General features: G+C 38.9%; 1 protein-coding gene and 1 pseudogene across 1 annotated transcript; one reads left to right on the forward strand and one right to left on the reverse strand.

Moving 5' to 3' along the window:
* Positions 1 to 17,895: 17,895 nt before the first annotated feature.
* Positions 17,896 to 19,491, reverse strand: LOC131248505 (uncharacterized; annotated as a pseudogene).
* Positions 19,492 to 21,597: 2,106 nt separating this feature from the next.
* On the forward strand, positions 21,598 to 22,035 carry LOC131249553 (transcription repressor MYB5-like). The gene has a single exon (XM_058250358.1). The coding sequence runs from the start codon at positions 21,598 to 21,600 to the stop codon at positions 22,033 to 22,035; it is 438 nt and encodes a 145-aa protein (XP_058106341.1).
* Positions 22,036 to 23,843: the final 1,808 nt, after the last annotated feature.

Genomic DNA, 23,843 nt, shown 5'->3' on the forward strand with positions numbered 1-23,843 from the left:
GAAGGTTTTTGTGTTGATGCAACACATTTGATAAGAAAGTACAAGGGTGTTCTCTTCTTGGCTATGACACTGGATGGAATTAATCATGTCCTCCCAGTAGCATACGGGATCAGAGAATTGGAGAACAATAGTAGTTGGAAGTGGTTCCTTCATAATTTATACAAAGCAATCGGGATCCTCGCAGTACTTGTTATTAGGTCAGATTGTCACAAAGGATTGGTCAGTGAAGTCCCTACCATCTTTCCTTATGCGATTCATGAATATTGTGTGTATCATATTATGGAAAACATGAAGAATATGTGTTCGGATAATTCAATAAATGATTATTTCGAGGTGTTGTTAAGACATGCAGGACATCCACTTTTTGAGATATGATGCAATGCATTCAAATGACGAACCCCACTGCATATCAATTCTTAATGATATAGATAAGGAAGGATGAGCATCTATATTATTTTTTAACAAAAGATATGACAATATTGTAACCACCAACATTATCGAGAGCATAAATGCACTGTTTGTAGATGCATGTGAGTACTCTATGACCAAACTTCTTGAAGCAGTAAGGACTAAAATCCAATAGTTTTTCCTTTGTAGAAGAAATAAGGCATCGACATGCAATGGAATTTTGACTTCTTGGGTAGAAAAAAGACTGAGCAAACCTTTTCACTCGAAAGTGTGAAAGACAGGATGTACTGCGATTTTTGTGGATGAGTTTCAAGTGACATCGAGGGGCATTACTGATGTAGTGAAGCTAAGAGGGATGAAGTGTATGTGCAGTGAGTTCAGTTATATATTACTACCTTGTACGCATGTGATAGCGGCTTCCAATAAGTATCAACTCAATATTTACAAATATTGCTCTCCATACTACGCAAAAATAATTATACCATAAAAAAATACAAAGAGTAGTTTACGTAGTGCTTGACAAATCTCAATGGAATATCCCAGATGAAGTGAAAGCATTGTATGAGAATATAAAACCCCCTGTGAATGAGAAATCTGACAGAAAATCAAAGAAAATTCGGATTACATCTCAAGGAGAAGATAAAGCAACAATTAAATGCTCGGGATGCAAGCAAAAAAGTAGCAATCGGCATCGATGCACCTTCCTCCTTATAAGCTGACAAATTTTATTTTATATGTATTTGAGACTTTAAGAAATATTGGCTCTCTTATTATTATTTGATAATGGCTATGTAAACCTAAAAATTATGTGTGATAATTCAATATTGTATATGTTAATGTTGTAGAATGATACATATGGGGTTGTCATCCATTAGTTGAGGTTGACAGGTAATATACTTAAAGATCGCGGTTATCATCTAGTGAGGGTCGGGGTTGACATCAAGCGTATACTAAACTCGTTTACTGTCAATCTTGACCATTCGTGGATAACAATCTCGACTTTACTTAACAACCTGTCAATCTCGACTCATGTTGGATGATAATATCGACCCTTCCTCAATAGCTTGTCAATCTCGACCCATTGTAGATTACAATCTTGACCCCTATTCAACAACTTGTCAATCTCCACTGGTTTGTGGATGACAATCTCGACCTTTACTCAATAACTTGTCAATCTCGATCCATATCGGATGAAAATTTCGACCATTACTCAACTGTTTGTCATTCCCGACCCGTTGTGGATTACAATCTTGACCCTTACTCAACTACTTGTCAATCTCAACCCATTATGGATGATAATCTTATCCCTTACTCAACAATCTGTCAATTTCAACTCTTAAATTAAAAACCACAACCTTTAACTTGTTTGACAAGGAACCATCCTGTGTACATCATCCATCTATTTTACATTTATACACAATCAATTCATCAGCATCATCCATCATCTATTATACACATTTATACACAATCGCTATACAATACATTTGAAAATCATTAAAGTATAATTTGTAACATTGTTAAAGTCATTGTTTTGGATTTTTTTCTTAGAGGATTTTTTCTTTCAGGTCGTTTAGCCAAGAAGTTGGTAGCATCAAAGCTCCTTTTGTATTCCAGATAGTCGTATGTGATGGTATTTTGGAATTTAGTGATATCATCTAAAAAAAAGAAATAAAATTAGAATAAAACACAAAATATACAATAGTGAATGTAGACTACTCAAATGTCTACTTATGGGTGTAAAGTCAATTTTCCTTCTACTGCATAAGAAGTATATGTATTTGAGCATGAAGATGCCGTAGTCATCTGAAAAGGGTGAACTCTCAGTCTTAGGACTATACCAAAATAAAAATTGCTAAACAAAAATATTAAATATAACTAAATTAATCATAGATCTCAATCGTAATAGTATTGAGAAATTGATTCAAACCTTATTCAAAGGACAATCTTATACAAAAAACAAATGTTTATTGTAGGACAACTTGATTTCTTGAACACGATAAGGATCAAGATCGCAAACTAAAATAGGAGGCAAATAATGGAAGCTATCTATTACAAGTATTCACCACATGTAGAAAGAGAAGATTTAACACACATCTATCACATACATCATCATCTACCTCAAACACCAAGAGTTATAGTGGTTCGGTGTGTACACTAACTGTTCTCAAACAGCCACACCTACTCAATTCTCAATAATCACGACTCACGTGATATTAGTGTTCCCTATAAAATAAGGTTTTCTTAGGCTCTAAAACCTATTCAGTTGTGTTTTCAATTAGGCTATCACAATCAAACCCCGTGCTGAGATTTTCTGGCTAATCTTAGTCAAAACCAATACAAAGATTTTTCTGGCTAATCTAAAAAAAAAATTAAAAAGCAAATAAACAAAAGTACTTATTTTCTTATTGAAGATGCTGCTTGATGTAGCCCGTAGAACTGCTTCGCTTGATGTAGATGTTTAATGTCCAACAAATATAATCAAGGATTTTAAGTTCTAAATAGATTTTAAATTATCTCAAACATTAGGCTACTTGTTTGAATTCCTTGAATCTCAAAGGGTAGAGTAAAAACTCCCTTTAAAAGTAAATTAAATTCACAATACTGAGATCAAGGAATGACAAAAATAAATAAGCTATACAAAAGATCTAAAATTACCGGACCATATCTTGATAATGACAGAGACTTTTCTCTCAAAGTGGAAGCTTTCTGTGACTTAATTGAATGATATTGAATGAGAAAAGACCTCTATTTATAGGCTGAAAAACGGTTCCTTCGATGGGTCTAAGATTCAACCAAATTTCAAAATTTTCGGCACGATCGGATAAAACTAACCTTTGACTAGTTGAGTGGCTTGCTCGACTGGTCGTAGGATTCAAAAATATATTGCTGGAATTCAAGTCGAGCTCCCTACAACTGGTCGAGCAGATCTCCATGTCTAGTCGAGGATCTATTAGAAAATTTTGAATTTGGAGTTCAAAACTTGAACTGGTCGAAGCAATATTTAGACTGGTCGAACCAGAGCCTGGACTAGTCGAACTTATGCTAGGACTAGTCGAAGTTTAGCCTTTAAAAAGTATAAATACCCGAAGATAATATGCATAAGAAAAGACTTAAACCTTGGGTCTCTTTAGGGTCACTTGTAACTGAATCATTAGATATTGAACTCAAATCTTCAGTAGCTTCAAATCTTCTGATTGAAGTAAATTTGTAATAGAAGCCTTATCTTAGATTTGCATTTAGAAGCTTCACCTTGAAGTAGACTTGCAGTACTAGCTTGATCTCCATGTCTTGTACTTCAAATCTCCATATGATGATGATCTTGAAAGTAAACTTTCCATCATATGAACAAGTCACACTCTAAATTGTTTTGTTTCACTAAAATTTGACAACAAAGGGTGGTTAAAACATCATAACACTTATATCATCCTCATTCACTTGCTCCAATATATCATTTATCATCCTCGCTTTCCATTGGTTCTCCTAAAAACTCACTGTCAAGAATAGGGAACAACTACCTCAGCCATTCGGTCAACTGCGCCGCATACAAATCATTTTGACCTTTCCAATCACTATATGCACTGTTAACAAAAGCAACCTCTCTCCTTCTTTGGTAAATGACACCCAAAAACCAATGTTGTTATCATGCATTCAAAGGGACATAAAGCTATTAAACACAACAAATAAAATAACAATTAGTACATACATTTCTCAAAAGAATAATATCATTTAGTTTAAGTGTATGTACAAATAAGAGCTTACCGTTTCATATTTCCATCAAGGCTTCTGCTGATTGACAACCATAGACACATGATTGTTATTAACTTTTTCAATCTTCATGGTATGTCTATCGTTGTGGTTACTGGATCCATAATTATGCAACAATTGCAACTAAGACTCCATTATTTACTATTATAATATCAGATTATTGTTCGAAACATCAATAAGTAAAGATTGTTAAAAAATAAAAATAAAACTACAAGTTGGAATTTCACAATATCGTAAAAAAGGTTGGCACGAATGCTCAATCCTGGGGATAGGCATGGGAAAATTGAAGCCAACACTTGGTCATATAAGATAAGTATATATCCACGCCCTATGTATTGAAAAATGTGTCATAAAACATGTACATTATCTCATATTAATTAAACAAAAAGAAGGACATACACTTTAGAATTGATCATGAATTTAAGTTGTATAGGTGATTCAACCACGAAACTACTATGTCTCCCTTACAAGTTTCAAATCATTGTATTCATCATTTATTAAGGATCTATGTGGATACACGTATCTCTCAAGTTGATCAATGGTAGGAGAGGAATGTGGAGCCATGTAAGAGGAAGACACCCATTTCGATGGGGGTGCATTGAGTTGGGGCATCTGGATAGACACAACCAGAGTAACACATAAGTCGGTCGCAACATGCCCACCCACCTCGTCAACATCCTTGTGTTGACTACTCTCAGTTATGTTTGTTGGATGCCCCACTGCATTATCCATAATTGTAGGCTAGCCAGCAGCTTCATCCATAACTGTAGACTGACTAACAACATCATCTACAGTCGCGGGTTGCCGACCTGCCTCATCCATATTTACAGACTGGTTAGAAGTCTCATCTAGTACTGTGACCTAAACAATAACATCATCCACAACAACTTCGCTCACAACCGCAGGGTGTCCTCCCTCATCCTCCATAACAGGCTGACCACCAGCCTCATCCATATATGTAGGCTAACTAGCAACCTCATCTGTATCCATGGGTAGACTACAATGAGTCTCCTCCATGAATCACAATGATGTGTTGATAGCCTGTATTGGAATTACATATTAGATATGTAATTTATAATGTGTTATTGAAAATCAAACCAAATGCAATTTCACGTACCTTACTAGCATAAAACTCCTCCTTCGGGAGCTTCATCTCTGCATGTAATGAAGTATTCTCTACCTTGAGATGCTTTATTTCGTTTCCCAATGCGTCGACATGTTTCATCTTCTCTCTTAATTCATGCACATCTTTTCCGATGTTCACGAGTCTATGGTCAAAATTATTTAGCGTGAATATTTTTTTTATTGTTTTAATTGAATACTTTTGTTGCCAGTTCCTTGATTGAGGCACACGAATCCACTTCTAGTTTCGATGCTTCACTTCCTCAACTTTTTCCTCTCTCATTTCCCCTATCTCCCTCTCTCACATCCTCTCTCATTTCCTCTCCCAAGTCCATATGATCTCTCACTTCCTTTTGGACTTCCTCACTCAACTCCTCTCCCACATCCACATCCTTCCTCTTCAACTTCTTTTTCACAAACTTCTTTATCTCTTTTTCCACTTCTTCTCTCACTTCTTTTCTCTCCAACTTCTTTCTAGTGACATATTTCTGGACAACCTTCTCCACTAATTCCTCTGTTCTAACTTCCATCCACAGGGCCTTTTCCTTCGTCTAAATCTCATCTTCTAGGAATTTAACAACCCTGGTCTCTTCTTCCTCTTCTGTTGGTGTAAGCTCCGAAGCAATCACCACATGTAGGAGCAATAGAGATCTATTATTTATAATATAGAATCATAATACATTCCTATAACGTAATAATAATGAATCACTCTTACCAGTATGGTTTTGAAGACTCTTGAGATGGATTCATACTGATATACTTTGTAAGAATTCCAGTTGAGTAGTCTAGGAATCTGGACAGAAATTTTTCTTACAACTCACCCCCTATCAGCCAATAGCTTGGAGAATTGCTCATATGCCAATATCTATTTAACCAACAATATGATTTATTAAACATCTATAAGGATATATATTAAATATTTAAAAAAGAAGAAATAACCAACAAAACACACTCTTTGAATGGGGACACCAATAAGTTACTTGTATCGTATATGCACATTCTCAAATATTCTATGAAGTGGGGTACTCAGTGTTCTCATCAACACCGCTAGAGTTGTACACGAGTCAAATTGAGTCGATCTTGGCACAACTTGACTCGGCTTGGCCAGTAGCTGACCCCAGCTCAAACTCGACTCGGCTCGGCCAGTAGCTGACCCCAGCTCGAACTCGGCTCGGCTTGGTCCTCGAGCCTGATTGGCTAGCTTGGCTTGGTTCGATTAACAGCTTGGGCCAGTTCAAGCCGAGTTCGAGCCAGTGCGACATTTTCTCAAACACATGGACTGTACCTTCAATTTCTCACAGTATGCAAAACAACAACAACAATTTACAAGTATTTCATCAAACACTCGGTAGGTAGCATCAAAATTAATATACGATGCTAGTTTTATCATGGAATGTTTTTTTTTGTAGTGATTTTGTTTTGTATCCATACCTTCCTCACCACCAGTTGATCCCACGGAGAATGTATGCACCCAAAACAACACTTCATTTAGTCGTTTCATCAAACACTTGGTAAGCAACATCAATATCAAAATAACTGAGTCACCGAATTGATTTGATCCGAGTTCGATTCGAGTTGAGGTTCGATCAGAGTCAATTCAAGCTTAGATAAGCTCGAACTCGGCTCGAACTCAATTTCGAACCGAGTCGAATCGAGCTTTTTTGACTCGACTCGAGTGAGTTAACTGTTGAGGTTCAAATATTGCATATCAGACCTCAGTTATTGCCTAAATTTGCAAAGATGGTGTCGTTTAACGGCTTAATTTAACCGTGTTTGTGCTGCAATGTGTGTTTAAGAGCTTGGACTGAAACAGGGTGCTAAATGCATAGATTTAACGCTCTGATATCACTAAGGCAAGGGACGGACTCCAGGGGATAAAGATCGACGGATTTACATACCAGAGATCCAAGAAAATTGAGAAACTGAAGCTCAAGTAGCCTAAAAGTCGGCCAGAATAAAAGATCATAGGGTTTACACCATCTGTTCAGCTCGAAACTTCATACATGGCTTGAGGACTATAAATGAACCGTACATGTCAAATTTGAGCCATCGGATCCCTGAAGAAGTGGCCCAAAGGACAGATTATCCCCTTAAATCCTTAAGTGGGGCTTGCCTGGTATCTGAAAATGCTTCAATTTCGGTCTCAACACCTTAAATTATGCGGAGAAATGAATGGACGGAGTGGATTTTTCATTAGACAGAGTGTGTGGACTCCACTCACACCACCGACCCATCTCTTCTTCAAAAGAAACGCAGACTCTGTTTCTGGCATTAAACAGAGCTTGTGGAGGCAATTCCGTGGGCCACCACCCTAGTCCACATGTCAGATCCGGACTGTCCATTGTATCCAGACAAGAATTCTAACCAAAACCTTTAACTTCCTTGCAACCATGCAAACAGATAAGATCGCTAGTGTTAGAGCTTTCGCCAGACGTTGATTCACGCGGTGGCCCACCAAAAGTTCAGATCCTCTTCAAAATTGGAATGATGTGCTAAATCAACCCCATAGAGCCAATGAACGACTCTGATGAGGTGTGAAGTCGCTAAGTGGACCCCACCGACCTCATCCACGAAAACGGAATTTTCGTTTCCTGCGGCTCTGTTCGTGAAAATTGAAATCTGTCCGCGTTTTGTGGGCGGTTGTGGGCCACCATCACGCATCAAAGGTCCGATCTGAACCGTCCATTAGAAGTCGAAGGGCCCTCTCATCCAAGCCTAGGTGTCAAAAGTCCGAGAACAAAACCGCTGGGATGATCTTAACCATCTGACAGAGAATGAACGGTAGCACAGAAAGTCGGGTGGGCTGCAACAAAATAGAGGAAAAACTGTCATGTCCTTCAAGTTTTCCATGCATAATCCAATGAACAGACTGGATTTGTCAAGTTACACCAAGCATGGCCCCACCAAGCATGTCAGCGTAAATTCAAAGGCAGGGAGTGCGTAAAACTTCTGCACCGACTCATGACTGCTGCGTAAAGAGCTCTTCTCTACCAACTTTCTGAGCTAGCCGACCTCCTGACAAATATAACAGAGAGAGGAGAAGAAAGAAAAATCATTCAATTGCGGAAGATTCAATTTCCAGGGAACGTGGAGTACAGAGAGAGAGTTATATTTATTTTTTTCTCCACTATTTCTTTTAAGATGTTTAGCCTAATCATGTCTATTCTAGGCTAAACCTCTTAGCTAGGGCTAAGAGGTGAAGCTTGTGGCATGATGAGAGACTCTTTACTTGTGCCTTTTGTTTAGATTGAACTGATGTTGATTTTGGTTTAATTAGGGGAATGTTTTTAGTTTTTAATGGTCTGTTGTGACTAAAATTACAATGGGGCTGCGATAGCTTTGAGCATGTTCTTTTCCTTTTTATGTTTATGACGTCTGGAAGCCCTATTATTCACCATCGTCTCCTAGGCATGGACGGATGACGGTACCTTTCCTAACCTTCATACATTATTGATTGGTTGGTAATTAGTTTAATTCTATTGTTTACTTTGTCTCCTAGGCATGGTTTGGTAATGGAATCCATTTTAATTCATACACCTTTCATCTCTTGAAAAATTATATTAAAGGAAGTTCAGTCTTGATTTCCATAGTTACATTCTTCAACTAGATGAAGATGGGACTTTAAGTCCAGTTGAGTACTTGAATCAGGCATAAAATCTCTCTAATCTCTATAAGTGGATCCTCTGAATCCCTAGTTTCCTTTCCCTAAATTCTTTAAGTTTTAGATAATTATCTCACCATTATTCCTTAAATTTATTCGATTTAGATGTCGTCTTAGCCTAGTTCTAGTTCTACTTAGTTTCAGATTACGTACAAGGTTCAATCCCTTGGGATTCGACCTCAGTCTCACCGAGTTTATTACTACATCACAACCCTAAACTTGGGGAGTGAACATTAACCGGGTTAACTCGGTTCCTGTATAGCTCTAAACACCGCCAATTGCATGATTAGCTCTCTCCTTCAAATATTCGTACCTCCACACTGCCTCAGGGTAAATATTGAATTGATTTAAGTCATTGACCATTTCAATGTACTTATCTACACAAATCAAAAGTGCCAGCTTAACCGCATCTTCATGTTATTTTTTCCTGAAGAGTGAGAGATAAGCTTTTTTCAAATTATCTTTCGTCACACTTCCTTCTTTCAAGTAAATCTCCTTAATTCATTTTTTTTCTTTTCCCTTATTGTTTGACCCTCGCCGAACTCATTTGATCTAATAAGTCCAAACCTCAGACCCGTAATGAGGGCAAAGTCCAGCTCGGTCAATTTCACGTTGGCACCCTGAATGTTGAAAGTCAGGTCACCAATATGCCTCGACATTGAACAGTGAATTATTTGACCTTGGGCCTTCCACCCAGCTACTAGGAAATTCAATCAATGTCCAAAACACCTCTTCTTAAACATATCTTTTCTATTAGGATTGTTGTCAAAATCATCTAACATGTATTCCTTCAAAAATTAAAATGAAACACTCTGGAGAGACTGTTGCCTTCTCATAATCCAAGCAGGTGGTCCTTCTTGGTTATTTTCAACTTACGTTTCAATAAGGGTCGAGATTATCATCCACCAAGGGTAGATAATCATCTACTAGGTTAAGGGTCATCCACTAAGGGTAGAGGTTGACCGTGGGACAGTAAGTTGAGATTATCATCCAATAAGGGTCATGATTGACAATCTTCTGTTAAGGCCGAGGTTGTCACACTGATAATCTTGACCATTATTGTACGCCAACCTCGATTGTGCCAAATATTGACAACCTTGATCGTTATTGTATGCCAACCTCGATGTGCCAAATATTGACAACATTGACTATGCTAAATATTGATAACCTTGACTATTATTGTATGCCAATCTCGACCGTGCCAAATATTGACAATCTCGACTGTGAAAAATATTAATAACCCAAGCATTATTGTATGTTAATCTTGATCGTGCAAAATATTGACAACATCGAGCGTTATTGTATGTCAACCTTGATGTGAAGTGATTTAGTTTTGAAGCATATCATTACAACCCACAATATCAATTTTTTTTTAAAAAATCAAAGATTATCCACATTTCTTGGTTTGCCATTTTTACAATTTTCAGTTACGAAAGAAGGCATTTTATGAAAGTAAAAGAAGCCGAAGCTGGAGAAGATGATGCCGGAGACAATCGTGGTGAAATAATAGTGCTGGAGGGGGGTGGAAGTGGGTCCTAAAGAAGAAACTTTGAAAGGGAGAGGTGGGGTCATGTTCGCAATTAGAAATGTACCCTGCGGTCATTGTTGGCATTATAAACTCCTTTCTGTACAATGTCATTGGGTTCCATCTTCAGGTTTTGTTAAAATCCTCTCCGTCCATTAAATATTAAGAAAGGTAAATGTCCAAAGAATGACCAAAATATTTGGATCTGGTGGCCCACAACACAACAAAATAGTATTTATTATTCCAGTGAACTGTTGAGAAATTTTCTCGTTGTGGGCCACTGATAGCTTAGAATAACGTGAAGTTCATACATTCTTATGAAAATTAAAAGCCACAAACATTATCAACGGATTGGATCTATCTTTTGATAGACCCTGTAATTAAACGGATTGAATTTACATTTTTTATGAGCATGGGGAAGTGTAGCAGTTCAAGTTTCTCACTCATGCAAGTTTTTGTTGTACCTACTTGTGATTAACCAAGAACGGTACATGCTCAGCTTTGTGGGGCCCATAGCGATGTTTATATGTCTTCTAACTTATTCATAATATCAAAGATACATGGATAAAAGGAAAACACATGCATCATATTTATCGAAAAATTTTGTAGCCCACCTGACAGTTTTCAACAGTAACGTGCAACTCACACTATTTATTGTGGTATGGTCTACTTCATCTATAAATAAGCTTTATTTTTTGGGTTATATATTACAATGAGCCTGTACAATAGATGAACTGTTTAGATTAAAAACTTGAATCACAATAGCCTCACAGGTGTTTTGGAATCACAATAGCCCACATGTACATTAGCATGGAGCACAAAACTTGGAGTTGGCATCTTCTATCTTTCATCATTACCTTTTCATTTGTGAAGGCACAATATGATACAAAAAAAAAAACTTTTAAAGGCCTGTAAATGGATACATCGTACATTAGCATGGAGCACAAAAGTTGGAGTTGGCATCTTTTATCTTTCATCATTACCTTTTCATGTGTGAAGGCACAATATAATACAAAAAAAAACTTTTAAAAACCTGTAAATGGATACATCGGAATATTTTAAACTTTCCTTCTTTATAGGAATTTTACACAAATAACCGCTGGCTAGTGGCCAAAATCCCTAAACAAACTAATCGTTAAGTGTTGTAACATTTTATGTTGTTTTCACTGCTTTGTTTTTTAAAGAAAGTAATATTGTTACTTATGGCGCATTACACACTGCTGCGGGAAGCCATTGTACACGTGTGATGCATTGTGATTTGTGCGGACAAAATGATGGGTGGATGGATAGCTTGATGATCCACATGATGGATGGCTTGGATCCCGGATAAGAGGTCCTTGGCAATTGTCTAAGAACGATAATTTGAAGTGTACGGATGGACACGTGGACTGGCGAACTGATTTTTCTTCTTCTTCTTGTTTTTAGAAAAACTTTTGTAGATGGGTTGTACCAGTGGGTCCCGCCATGCGAGGGTGGAGTAGTTGGCCGATGAGGCACACTGAATGTGGACACTACCCTCCCCTCTCTTCTTACGTTTCCTCCTTTTATTTTTATATTATAACATACTTGTCGTTTTAATTTCTTTCTTTTCCTAAAAGTCTTCCTGGACAAGGACTTAATTGGAGACTAGAAACTTCCTGGCCCTTTCCCCTGGCTCTCTTATTCCTTCGGACTGAAAACGCACCCTGGATTCCATTTGAACCATTCGTTTGTTACAAAACTTGATACCTAACGTCAGTTTGATATGCTCTATCCAACTAGCCCAAAATTGACCTATGATCTTTGAAGGTAGCCAAAATAAAATTTCAACAGCTTTCACTCACCGTGGACTCGTATGACGTGTGTGAGCATTCTATGGATACTAAACCGTTGGATTTTTAGTATATCATAAGGGATTCGTAATGAATTGTTCACGTTAGCGATTGGGTGGGCTAATTGATGGCTACAAGTTTAATGTATGGTTAGATAACAAGTTATGAGGAAATTAATCAGATGATTACGAGCCTAACCATACGTACAAGCTAATGTATTTTCACTTTTATAAGTAGATGAGTACATAATGCAATTTTTAGATGGTTCAATCCGATGGTATGTTGAAAGAATTATTTAAATTGATAATTAGATAACTAAACCTATGATTACCCGAATGTACGGACAAGCGAGGAGTTTCATGCCTTAGTCACATGAACGGTAGAATATCTGGTTAAGATTGGGAGAAATTATGAATGGAAAGTTAGTTTTGTGTGTATTAGTGGTAGAGTGAATGTATACATACATATACATTTATATACATGCAAAAATCATATAATCAACAATTACATAATTCAATGGTTAACATCAGGTCTACTACTCATATCAAAAGTCACACATTACATAGGTTTATGGATGTGCGTGTGCATGATTGCATGGATGAATAGATGAATCTATGCTTGTATGAATGTAAGTGTACACTTATGCACGTATACTCATGTACACTAAAATTTTGAGTCATTTCATAAAATCAAATGGAATAAGTTTAATATATTGGTTTTGTATGTTGACAATATTCTATTTGCTGGTAATGACATTGGAATATTACGGGACGGTAAGAAATTCTTGTATCAAAGATTTGAGATGAATGTAAATCTTCGTAATGCTTTCTTTATCATCGACATTAAGATATATCATGATAGATCACATACACTGCTTAGCTTAACACAGATGACATATATCGATAGAGTACTCAAAAGGTACAATATGTAAAACTATGTTCCCGGCCAATCGTCCCTTGTAAAAAGTGATAAATTCAATCAATTCTAGCATCTAAAGGATGATATAGAAAAGAGTCGTATGAAATTTTTTTCATATGCATAAGTAGTATGAACTATCATGTATGCTTAAGTTTGTACACGACCAAATATTATTTTTATAATTAGAATGTTATGCAAATATCTTTCCCACCTAAAGATGCAACATTGAACAATAACAAAGAAGGTGTGAACAAAGGACTTAACACCTACATATAGAAGGTTCAACCATTTGGAGTTAGATATACTGATACATATATGACTGCTTCAACACTAAGAAGTCTACTTCTAACTATATTTTTATGATGGTTAGTGAGGCTGTCTTAGAAGAGCATTAAACAGCCAATAACAACATCATCCACAATGCAAGTTGAGTATGTTACATATTATGAAGCTAGGAATCAGGCAATATAGCTATAAAGTTTTTTCTTTTTTGGTTTACAAGTATTGAAGCACATCCCAAAACTGTTAAAAATCTTTTTATATAATAACTCACTTGCAGTAAACTTCTCAAGCAACAATAAGCATTCATTAATATTAAAGCACATCGACATTAAATATCTTCTTGTGAAGAGTTCGAAATCGTCTAATTTAGATGATAGCAGATCCACTCGTTAAAGACGGTGTGGATATAAGCCATATACGTCACAGTGAGCCTCACGATCAAAGATCCCACCCACCTTGGTGGATCCTGCGGCACCCTTCGTTTCCTCTAACATGGTACCTATTTAGGATATCATACCATACATGAAAATGATATACCCACATATATAATACATCACATTTTAAGAAAATAAGTTGATCTACTCCCAAAGTGAGCTATACCTTCATGTCGAGTCAGACAGTCAATTGCCCCATTGATTTAGTGGTGTGTCCCACCTATAGAGAAAACCTGCTTGATTTTTATGGCAGGTCATCTTTATGGTGGGGCCTGCCTCTTAAAAGGGATCTTGATGTCTCGTTATTTTAACAAGTGTGGCGGTAGGATTTGAGATGGCGCTCTCGCAAGCAGGGATGCCAAGCAGAGAATATCATGTGCATCCCCACCGGTCTCTTGCAGCTCTGCATATGCTCGAACAATTACGCTAACTTTTTTATTATTATTTTTTTAATTTTTAATTTTATTTTTTAATACTGTTTTTTAAATACAACTAAATAAGTAATAATTATCTTTTCATCTGGATTGTTTGAGATGGAAATTACAACGGATTTTTGCCTCTAACATGGGTCCGAATGGTAACTTGTTGGCACTGATTTAAATTTGTGGGCAATGTGACTTATCCACACCATACATCTATTTTAAAAGCATTTTAAGGTATAAGGAAAGAAAAAAAAAAAGAAAAAAGAAAAAAAAAAAGGGGCAGATATCAAGCTAAAGTAGACCACACCTAAAGAAAAAAATAGTCTTAAAGACATCCACAGTTGAAAATTAATTATTTTCTCCCTAAGGCCTGCAATGATGTTTATTTTTCAACCAACTTATTGATAATATCACACAATTATGGATAAAGGGAACCCAAAAATACCATATTGATCCAAAACTTATGAGGGTGATTAGAAGTTTTCAACAGTAGGTGCTTGGCGTCCAATTCTCATCATGATTAGAAGTTTTCAACAGTAGGCGCTTGGCATCCAATTCTTATTGTTTCCTTTGGTACGGTTAACTTGAGCTACAGATTTGCCTCATTTTTTTTTTTTTATTATTTTTTTCATGCCTTACAATGATATGATGGACGGTGTAGATAAGACAAACAGGGAATGACCCCACTTTTAAAACTTCCTTCCTAGAGTTACAAGAAAAATTTGGAGCCACCTTCTTTAAATTGCAAGTTCGATTGAAAATAATCATTAACCGTTTACTTTATTTTACAATGGGAATAGTAAAATCAAACAGTTGTTGTAGCTGTTGTTTGTTTGTTTGTCTGTCACTCGCACGCACATATTTGTTACATCCAAACTGTCCATTCATTTAGTAATATTATTTCAGGGCATAGTTAAAAAAATATGCCAATTCAAAAGATCAAGTGAACCCTATGTATAAAAGGGCACGTAATATAATGTTCAACGTTGAAACCATCCTAGGGCTCACTGTGATATTTAGTTGCCACTTAAATTATTGATAAAGTCACATAGACGTTGGAAGAAAACAAACAGGTTTCTCATCTTTATCCAAAACTTCTGCTGCCCTTAAGAAGTTTTCAATGATGGATGTTGAATACCCATTACTTTCTTTAGTGTGGTCCAATTGAGCTTTGGATCTACCTCATTTTTGGGCTCATGCCCTAAAATGATCTTGCCAAATCGACTTACCGTTTGGATAGATTAAAAACATCATGGTAGGCCCACAAAACTGGATTATGTGATCACACCACAGAGGTTGGTGGTGTGTGGCACACTAGACAATCATTTCCATCAAAACCCTGTCATGTACTGCTCCCACTTTCCTTTCCCCGCCGAAAGATTAGGTTCGAACCATGCACCCACTGTAGCCAACGTCCTCGGATTTTTAAAATATGGCCATAGTTTCTCGAGAAATAAACTGAAGATAGTATAACGAGTTTTTTCAAAATATCTGCAACTTTGAATTATTTATTGATTATTTACCAAGCGAAACTCTCAAGTCCAATCGGCAGCCGATTGTGTCCGAACTTGGTTGGAAAATAAGCTGTCCAACCAGAGCTCCTTTGGGGCTCACTACTGTGATGTATTTGTTTATCCACATTTTTCATTTAATTTAAATTATGAGCTCAAAAACGAAGCATATTTAGCACTCAATTAGACCACACACAAGAGATGACTCTTGCATTTAATGCATCTTGCATTCAATGGTTATATGCATTTAATGCATATATGTTTATTATTCGGTGTGGTCCACTTGTACATTTGACCGGCTTCATTTTTGTTCTGATACCTTAAACTAACCTGAGAAATTGGATGGAGTGGTCGATAAACAGATACATCACGGTGGGCCCACAAGAGTTCTGGTCAGACAGTTAATTTTCTAACTGGGATCGGACGCAATCCGCTTCCAGTCCAATTGCTTGGACCATAAACTATGGCCCACCAAGCTAATAGCTTACAACCTTTCATGTGTGAGTGACATCTAACCCGTTAAACAGCTCCCTCTCACGTGTTCCCATCCCAAAGATTACATTCCATCCACGCACCCTAACAAAATACTTGGAATTATGTAGCCAACATCAGTAGATTTTTAAAATATGGAGATATTTTCTGAGAAATAAAGTGGATATAGTATCACGAGTTTTTCAAAATATCGACAACTTTAAATTATTTGTTAATTTATACTAATTATTTCCTAAGAGAATCACTCAAGTCCAGCAGGTTACGCTATAAGATATGGCCCACCTAGAAAATAGCTTAAAACCATTCATATGTGTGCGAAATCTAATCCGTTAAATAGATTGGCCTTATCACGAGGATCATCTTTTACAAAAACCAGTCATAGTCACTCATTTTTTTATTTTTTTTACACACGCACGCACACCCCCACACACTCACGCTGTAGTGGGATTTCACCACCTATCGATACTCAAAACCCCTGACCGGGTGTTGAAGCTCCTTAGAGTCTACCACCGAAGCAAGAGTAAGGATAGTGGACAGGCGATTTCGCAATGAGCGGTCTCATGGGCCCTCGCTATTGGAAGGGTGGAGTATAACGTGCCCTTAATAGGGGGACAATATCCTTCGGGTAGACTGTACCTTGTGGTCCCAGACATTTGTCTATAAAAGAAGATCGAGCGGGTGCGGTATTATCTAGCTATTTGCCGTATCATCTCTTTTTGTATCTCTCAAGGGAAGAAAACCTTGCTGTTGTTGTTCAAATATGGGACTGCACAGAAGGCGATGGACGGCTGAGGAAGACGCATTGCTAAGCAAGTATGTTGAGGCGAATGGTGGCGGGAATTGGAGATCAGTGCCCCAAAGAACTGGTAATGTCATTTAAACTTTCATTCGCGATACTGGCCTCCCAATGGAAGAAGTATTGGTGAAGCGGTCAGTCCCTTTGAGTGAGCAAACAGCTCATGTAAAGCTTATGCGGGGGCATGGCCACTTTCAGCACCATTTCAAGATTTTACTTCGTCTTCCTCTTCCCTTTGTCTTTGCATATTGGGTGGCGATGATAGATTGAAGTTCCCAGCTGTATGCGCTGTTGCTATGGCTGCAACGTTGTCTTTGCATATCGGATGGTGATGGTCATGAATGTTGCTATGAAGTGCACGGTCTGGGTCATGGCTGCCTTTAGCACCATTTCCAGATTTACCTTGTCTTCATCTCTCATTTGTTTTTGTTCCTGCATATATACGACCAAGGTCCTGAAAATTCTTACAAGAGGGAGAGATTGAAGATTCCTACATGGACTGTTGCTACGACTGATCACGACGTTGTCTTTGCATATTGCGTGGCGATGATCATGAATGTTGCCATGAAGTGCACGGTCTTTGCCATGGCTGCCTTTAGCACTATTTCCAAATTTACTTGGTCTTCATCTTCCCTTTGTTTTTGTTCTTGCAGATATACGACCAAAGTCTCGAAAATTCTTATAAGAGGGAGATGCTTTTTTCTTTTTTTTTTGAAAACCCCAAAAGATATCACACCATGCATTTCCATGCCTCAAATATGCATCTTCCGCCAACGCAATTCCCACAATCAGTATCAGTCATTGTACAAAGAAATAACAGTTATAAGTATATACCAACCTCTACTGCCTAACCTCCAATCACCCCTGCTTCGTGCAAGCGCCACCATCTGCTTCAAAACCCAAATCATGAATGCATGGTATCGTCTTCCACTCCCTCCCTCGGCACTTCACTGAACATGTACTGATTCTGATACTCCACCAAGTACTGAGTCGATCTCTTCACGTCGAGGAAGAGCTGATACACCCTGCTATTATCCTCCATCTCCACCACCTTCCCCTTCCGCTTCTGGCAAGCCAATGACGCTGCCGTAATCAGATGAATTGCATACCTCAGAGACGTCTCAACGCCAATCTTTGTTAGTAGGACTCTTGCATCTTCCGACATCTCCACTTCTTCCTCCTGGCACCTGATGTCGAGGATCTTACGGATCTCTTCCTCGGTGTAGGGTTGTGTTATGATGATGAGGAGGCGGTCAAGGAAGTCGATAGGGATCCCATGTGGGGATTTGTAGTTTGTGCCACGGATGGTCGTGATCCCTCGATTGGTGGCGACGACCAAGATGGGGGCCATGTCATTTTCTAATGCACGGTTTAAGAACGAGAAGCACTCGATGTCGAGCATGTGCACCTCATCAATGAATAGGACGCCGGAGACAATCTCGGCCTTCCCTTCTTCCCTCCACTCTGCAACCTTCGTGTCAATCTGTTCCCTCACTTCAGCACGGATTTCACCAGTGTCACCAGTGAAGAGCGCTAAAAATCCTTGCGTTCTGCTGTTGATAAAATCAATCTCATGCAGTGTAACGTAGTGCACGACCTCCTTCCTCTTCTGCAACTCCCCATCAGGGCACTGCACGACCTTTGTCTGTGGGCCCATAGCGTCGTACTCACTCGACCTAGCAAAGGACCAACCGAGCTTCGTGATCTTCCCTGACGCCTTGTCGATCACCACAACATCCCCGCTCTGGCCCTTCTCCTTCCCCAGCGCCTCGATCATCTTGGCGCCGAGGTCATAGACAGTCTCCATCTCGGTCGTCTTAAGAGTGAGCTTGCCGGTCTTGGACGCAGCATCGGCTACAGCGGGGCGGTCGATCTGTACCTCGACGACCTCGCCCTCGATGGCCTCGGTCTCTTCCTTGATGCGGACGCCAATGGCACGGCGGAGGCCTGGGCGAGAGCCTCGGTCTTGGAGATTTCGAGGGAGAAGAGCTCGGAGGCGGAGATGGAGGCGAAGGGAGTGTCAGGGCCGAGGGATTTGGCGATGCCGGTCTTGCCGGTGCCGGGCTGGCCAGCGATCTTGCCTTGCTGGATCATGTTGAGGATGAGACCGGCAGCCTTGCGAGCGGAGGGCTGACCGACCATGCCCTGGGAGACGGAGCGGGGGTTGAGGGAGGAGTCGAGGCCCAGGCCTCTGATGTGAGAGTGAGCCCCGATACGCTCGATGCGGGTCAGATCCCTGCTTTCGGAAAGCTTCAGGTCCGCCATTGAAGGCTGGATTGACTGATTTTGAGAGAGAGAGAGAGAGAGAGAGAGAGAGAGAGAGAGAGAGAGAGAGAGAGAGAGAGAGAGAGATGAGGCTTTAGGGTTTAGGGGCCGTTTGGATGCCTGTAACTTGTGTAAAATGTAAGAAAGTTACAGGTGACTTTCTTACAGTTAGTGTTTGGGGGAGAAATATTACAGGCAACAAAGTCTCAACCTGTAACTTTCTATAAGGTAAGATTGCAAGAAATGTAACAGAGAAATTAGGTGTTTTTCAAGTCACAGGTTACTTTGTTACAGGCAACGGCTATCCATTTCGAATTTGAGAGAGGGTGGTGGAAACGCAGCTGCATTGAAAGTGCACCTACCTGCTCTGACCCAACGTCTCTCTCTCTCTCTCTCTCTCTCTCTCTCTCTCTCTCTCTCTCAGCGTCTCCTTCCCTCTCTGCTCTGGCAAGGGTATAAGAGGGAGATACTGAAGATTCCCATATGGGCTGTTGCTACGACTCGCAATGTTGTCTTTGCATATTGGGTAGCGATGATTGTGAATGTTGCCATGAAGTTCACGGTCTGAGCCCTGGCTGCCTTTAGCACCATTTCCAGATTTACCTTGTCTTCATCTTCCCTTCATTTTTGTTCCTCCATATATATGACCAAAGTCCCAAAAATTCTTATAAAAGGGAGAGATTGAAGATTCCTATATGGGTTGTTGCTACGACTGGCAACGTTGTCTTTGCATATTGGGTGGTGAACGTTGCCATGAAGTGCACGGTCGGGGGCCATGGCTGCCTTTAGCACCATTTCCAGATTTACCTTGTCTTCATCTTTCCTTTGTTTTCGTTCTTGCATATATACAACCAAAGTCCCGAAAATTCTTATAAGAGGAAGAGATTGAAAATTCCTATATGGGCTGTTGCTGTGACCTGCAATGTTGTCTTTGCCTATTGGGTGACGATGATCATGAATGTTGCCATGAAGTGCACGGTCTGGGCCATGGTTGCCTTTAGCACTACTTTCAGATCTACCTTGTCTCCTTTTGTTTTTGTTCTTGCATATATATGACCAAAGTCCCAAAATTTTTTATAAGAGGGAGAGATTGAAGATTCCTATATGGGTTGTTGCTACGACTCACAATGTTGTCTTTGCATATTGTTGCCATGAAGTGCACGGCCTGGGGCATGGCTGCCTTTAGCACCATTTCCATATTTACCTTGTCTTCATCTTCCCTTTGTTTTTGTTCTTGCATATATACGACCAAAGTTCCGAAAATTCTTATAAGATGGAGAGATTGAAGATTCCTATATGGGTTGTTGCTATAACTCGCAACATTGTCTTTGCATATTGGGTGACAATGATCATGAATGTTGCCATGAAGTGCATGGTCGGCCGTAGCTGCCTTTAGCACCATTTCCAGATTTACCTTGTCTTCATCTTCCCTTTGTTTTTGTTCTTGCATATATACTGCCAAAGTCCTGAAAATTCTTATAAGAGGGGGAGATTGAAGATTCCTATATTGCTACGACTCGCAACGCTGTCTTTGCATATTGGGCGGCGATGATCATGAATGTTGCCATGAAGTGGACAGTCTAGGCCATGGCTGCCTTCAGCACCATTTCCAGATTTTACTTCATCTTCATCTTCCCTAATAACATCAACAATACTTATGGCTTGTGCAAGTCTTGTGATGAAAAAGTCTCAAATGCATCTCTTTGTGGGGTGTTTTGTTTTTATTTTAAAGATGAATGTCAACGCGATTTAAGGAAAATTGCGACTTGTTTGCATGGTTATCAACCGATTCTTATAATTCTAGTTTTAAAAAAAAATTCCGGATCATATGCTGCTGGGAAGCATGGAGTTGTCTGGCAATTTTATTGGGCCATGTCATCACTAATGATGTCATTTAAACAGTGCTGATGTCGTCAGTGATGACATGGCCCAATGAAAATGCAGGGAATGTAAATCACTGCTTCCCTACAACACAAATCTCGCATCATCTTCTCATGTGCAGGCAAGCCTCCATTCATGTGTTTTATCTTTGCATTCTTTTACCATTTTCATTTGCCAATGATCTCTCAATTTGCATTGTCCTTGCTCCTCAAACTAAACATTAAATAAAAATAATAATTATATTTTCTATGGTTTTGTGAGTCAAGGTCTTCAGAGATGCGGAAGAAGTTGTAGATTCAGATGGATGAACTATCTGAGACCCGACATCAAGAGTGGCAACATCGAACCAGACGAAGAGGATCTTATCGTTAGACTCCATACACAACTGGGAAACAGATGGTCTCTCATTGCCAAACATCTGACGGGCCGAAGTGATAATGAAATCAAGAACTACTGGAATAACCATCTCAGAAAGAAACTCAAACACCAGGAAACCGATCACAATGCCAACAAGAGAGTTTGTGGTGGTCTTGAAGACAAGCTTGTAATTGGGTCTTCCAGCCATGGAGGAGGAAATGAACTTGGTAACGACGTTTTGGAAATTTTACAAAGTGTTTATACTAGGTTTTTTGAAGATGATGATGATGTTCAAGGCCTTGATGTTCTAAACGATCGCAAGCTGGAGAAGATTTATGAAGAGTTTTCAGAGCTCTTAAAAGAAGATGAAAGCAAGTGCAGCTAGATCCATTTGCTGAATCTGTATAGACGAGATTATGATGATGAAGAATACGACGAACCATCGGAGATTTGGGTTTTCCTAGCTATATCGATTGTTTTCTTTAATATCAGGTGTCTATCTTCTCTTCTATTTCATCTATGTTTGTTTGTTTGTTTTTTTTTTTTTTTTTTTAATCAAAGGAATTGTCAAACATGCTTATTGATCGAAGGGAATAACTTGTTGTTGTCAAACACCTGAAATTAATTAGGAACTGTTTTGTATAATTCCCATTTTTATATGCCCTTAAATAAGCTGATAAAGCGGATGTACGGCGTGGATAAGCATATAACATGGTGTCCCACAGAGTTCACTCAGTACGCTACAATTCGGGCGCGGATTTTCCTGCGCATGGATTATGGGTGGGGCCCATCGGGGATGTTTTTGAGTAATCCATCCCGTCCATACGTTTTTTGATCTCATTTTAGTGCGGGATGTGAAGAATGAGATGTATCAAACACTCAGGTGAACCACACGAGAGGAAACAGTGGGAATTCGGTGAAAACCGTTGAAGCATAGCTATGACCATAAAAGTTTTGTAGAAGGCTATATTTTTAGCTTTTTCACTTCATCACATTGGGAATGACCTTATAAACGGTCTGGATAGCATATAAACATCAAGGTGGAGCCATGAAGGTTTCAACGGTAGTAATTTCTTTTCCTAATTTTCCTTATCGTGTGACCTACTTGAGTCTTCTATCCACCTCATTTTTAGTTGAACGTCCTAAAATGAGCTCGTCAAGCGGATGAACGGAATGGATTTCTTACATACTTTATAGTGGCCTCACCCAAGATCCTGAACTTCCTGCAAAAGGCTTTAGCAAGAAATCGGCGTCTCTATTACGCAATCTCCGCTCGTTTTAATAGGCTTTCTAACGAAATCGGATTGCGTACTGAGTTACTCAGTACACTTTTATCGTACTGAGTAAACTTAGTTGGGCCTGCCTTTAATGTATGTAGCCTATCCACGCCGTCCATTAGTTTTTCCATCTAATTTAAGGGCTTGAGCCTAAAATTGAAGCATATCCAAGGATCAAGTGGATCATACCACAGTAAACAGTCGGGATAATGATTTCCACCGTTGAAACCTTGCCAGGCCCTACATTGATGTTTATTTGTCATCCAAGCTGTTCATAAGATCACACGGACATGAATGAAGGGAAATACCAGATATAAGCTTGATGTCCCAGAATTTATCAAGGATAGTCGTTTAATTCAACTGAGTCTACCCTTTCTAACCTTCTTTTTCAAAGTCAACAAATAAACAACAGGAAAACAGTGGTAACAGTTTCTCACAACGCGATCCGCTACCCTTTCTAACCTTCTTTCTTTTTTCAACGAAGAAAACATAACTTCGGGTCCTCTCAGAGTTCGTTCCGCATCTGTCGCGAGTCAGGAACTATCAGGTTTCGCAATCTCAGCTCGTTTTAATCGCGAGTCAGGAAAAATTTTAATGGTTCAAATTCAACTCTAAAAATCAAAAGTCTGAATTATTAATGAAGATCAGTTATGAGAGAATAGCTTATTTATGACTTGTAATGGAAATATGATTATTCAAATCATCAGAACATCTCAGCATGTGGGCTCCAGTGGCAGCGGCACATGGTAGATCCTGAGTCGCGACGGAAGCAAAACGAATTCTCCTTCTTCCACGTCATTGTATGCTCGCCTGATAACAGTGTCCACGGCTAAGATTGACAAAGTTGCAATAAAAATAACCTCAAATACCCACTGTGTGTATCCAACTGCGTTATCTTGATTTTCTGACTTAGCTA

This window comes from Magnolia sinica, chromosome 6 (genome assembly GCF_029962835.1).
Source record: "Magnolia sinica isolate HGM2019 chromosome 6, MsV1, whole genome shotgun sequence".
NCBI classification, from domain to species: domain Eukaryota; kingdom Viridiplantae; phylum Streptophyta; class Magnoliopsida; order Magnoliales; family Magnoliaceae; genus Magnolia; species Magnolia sinica.

Bases quoted from the DNA above. Each gene is read 5' to 3' on its own strand.
- LOC131249553 (XM_058250358.1), top strand. From the start codon at position 21,598: ATGAACTATCTGAGACCCGACATCAAGAGTGGCAACATCGAACCAGAC.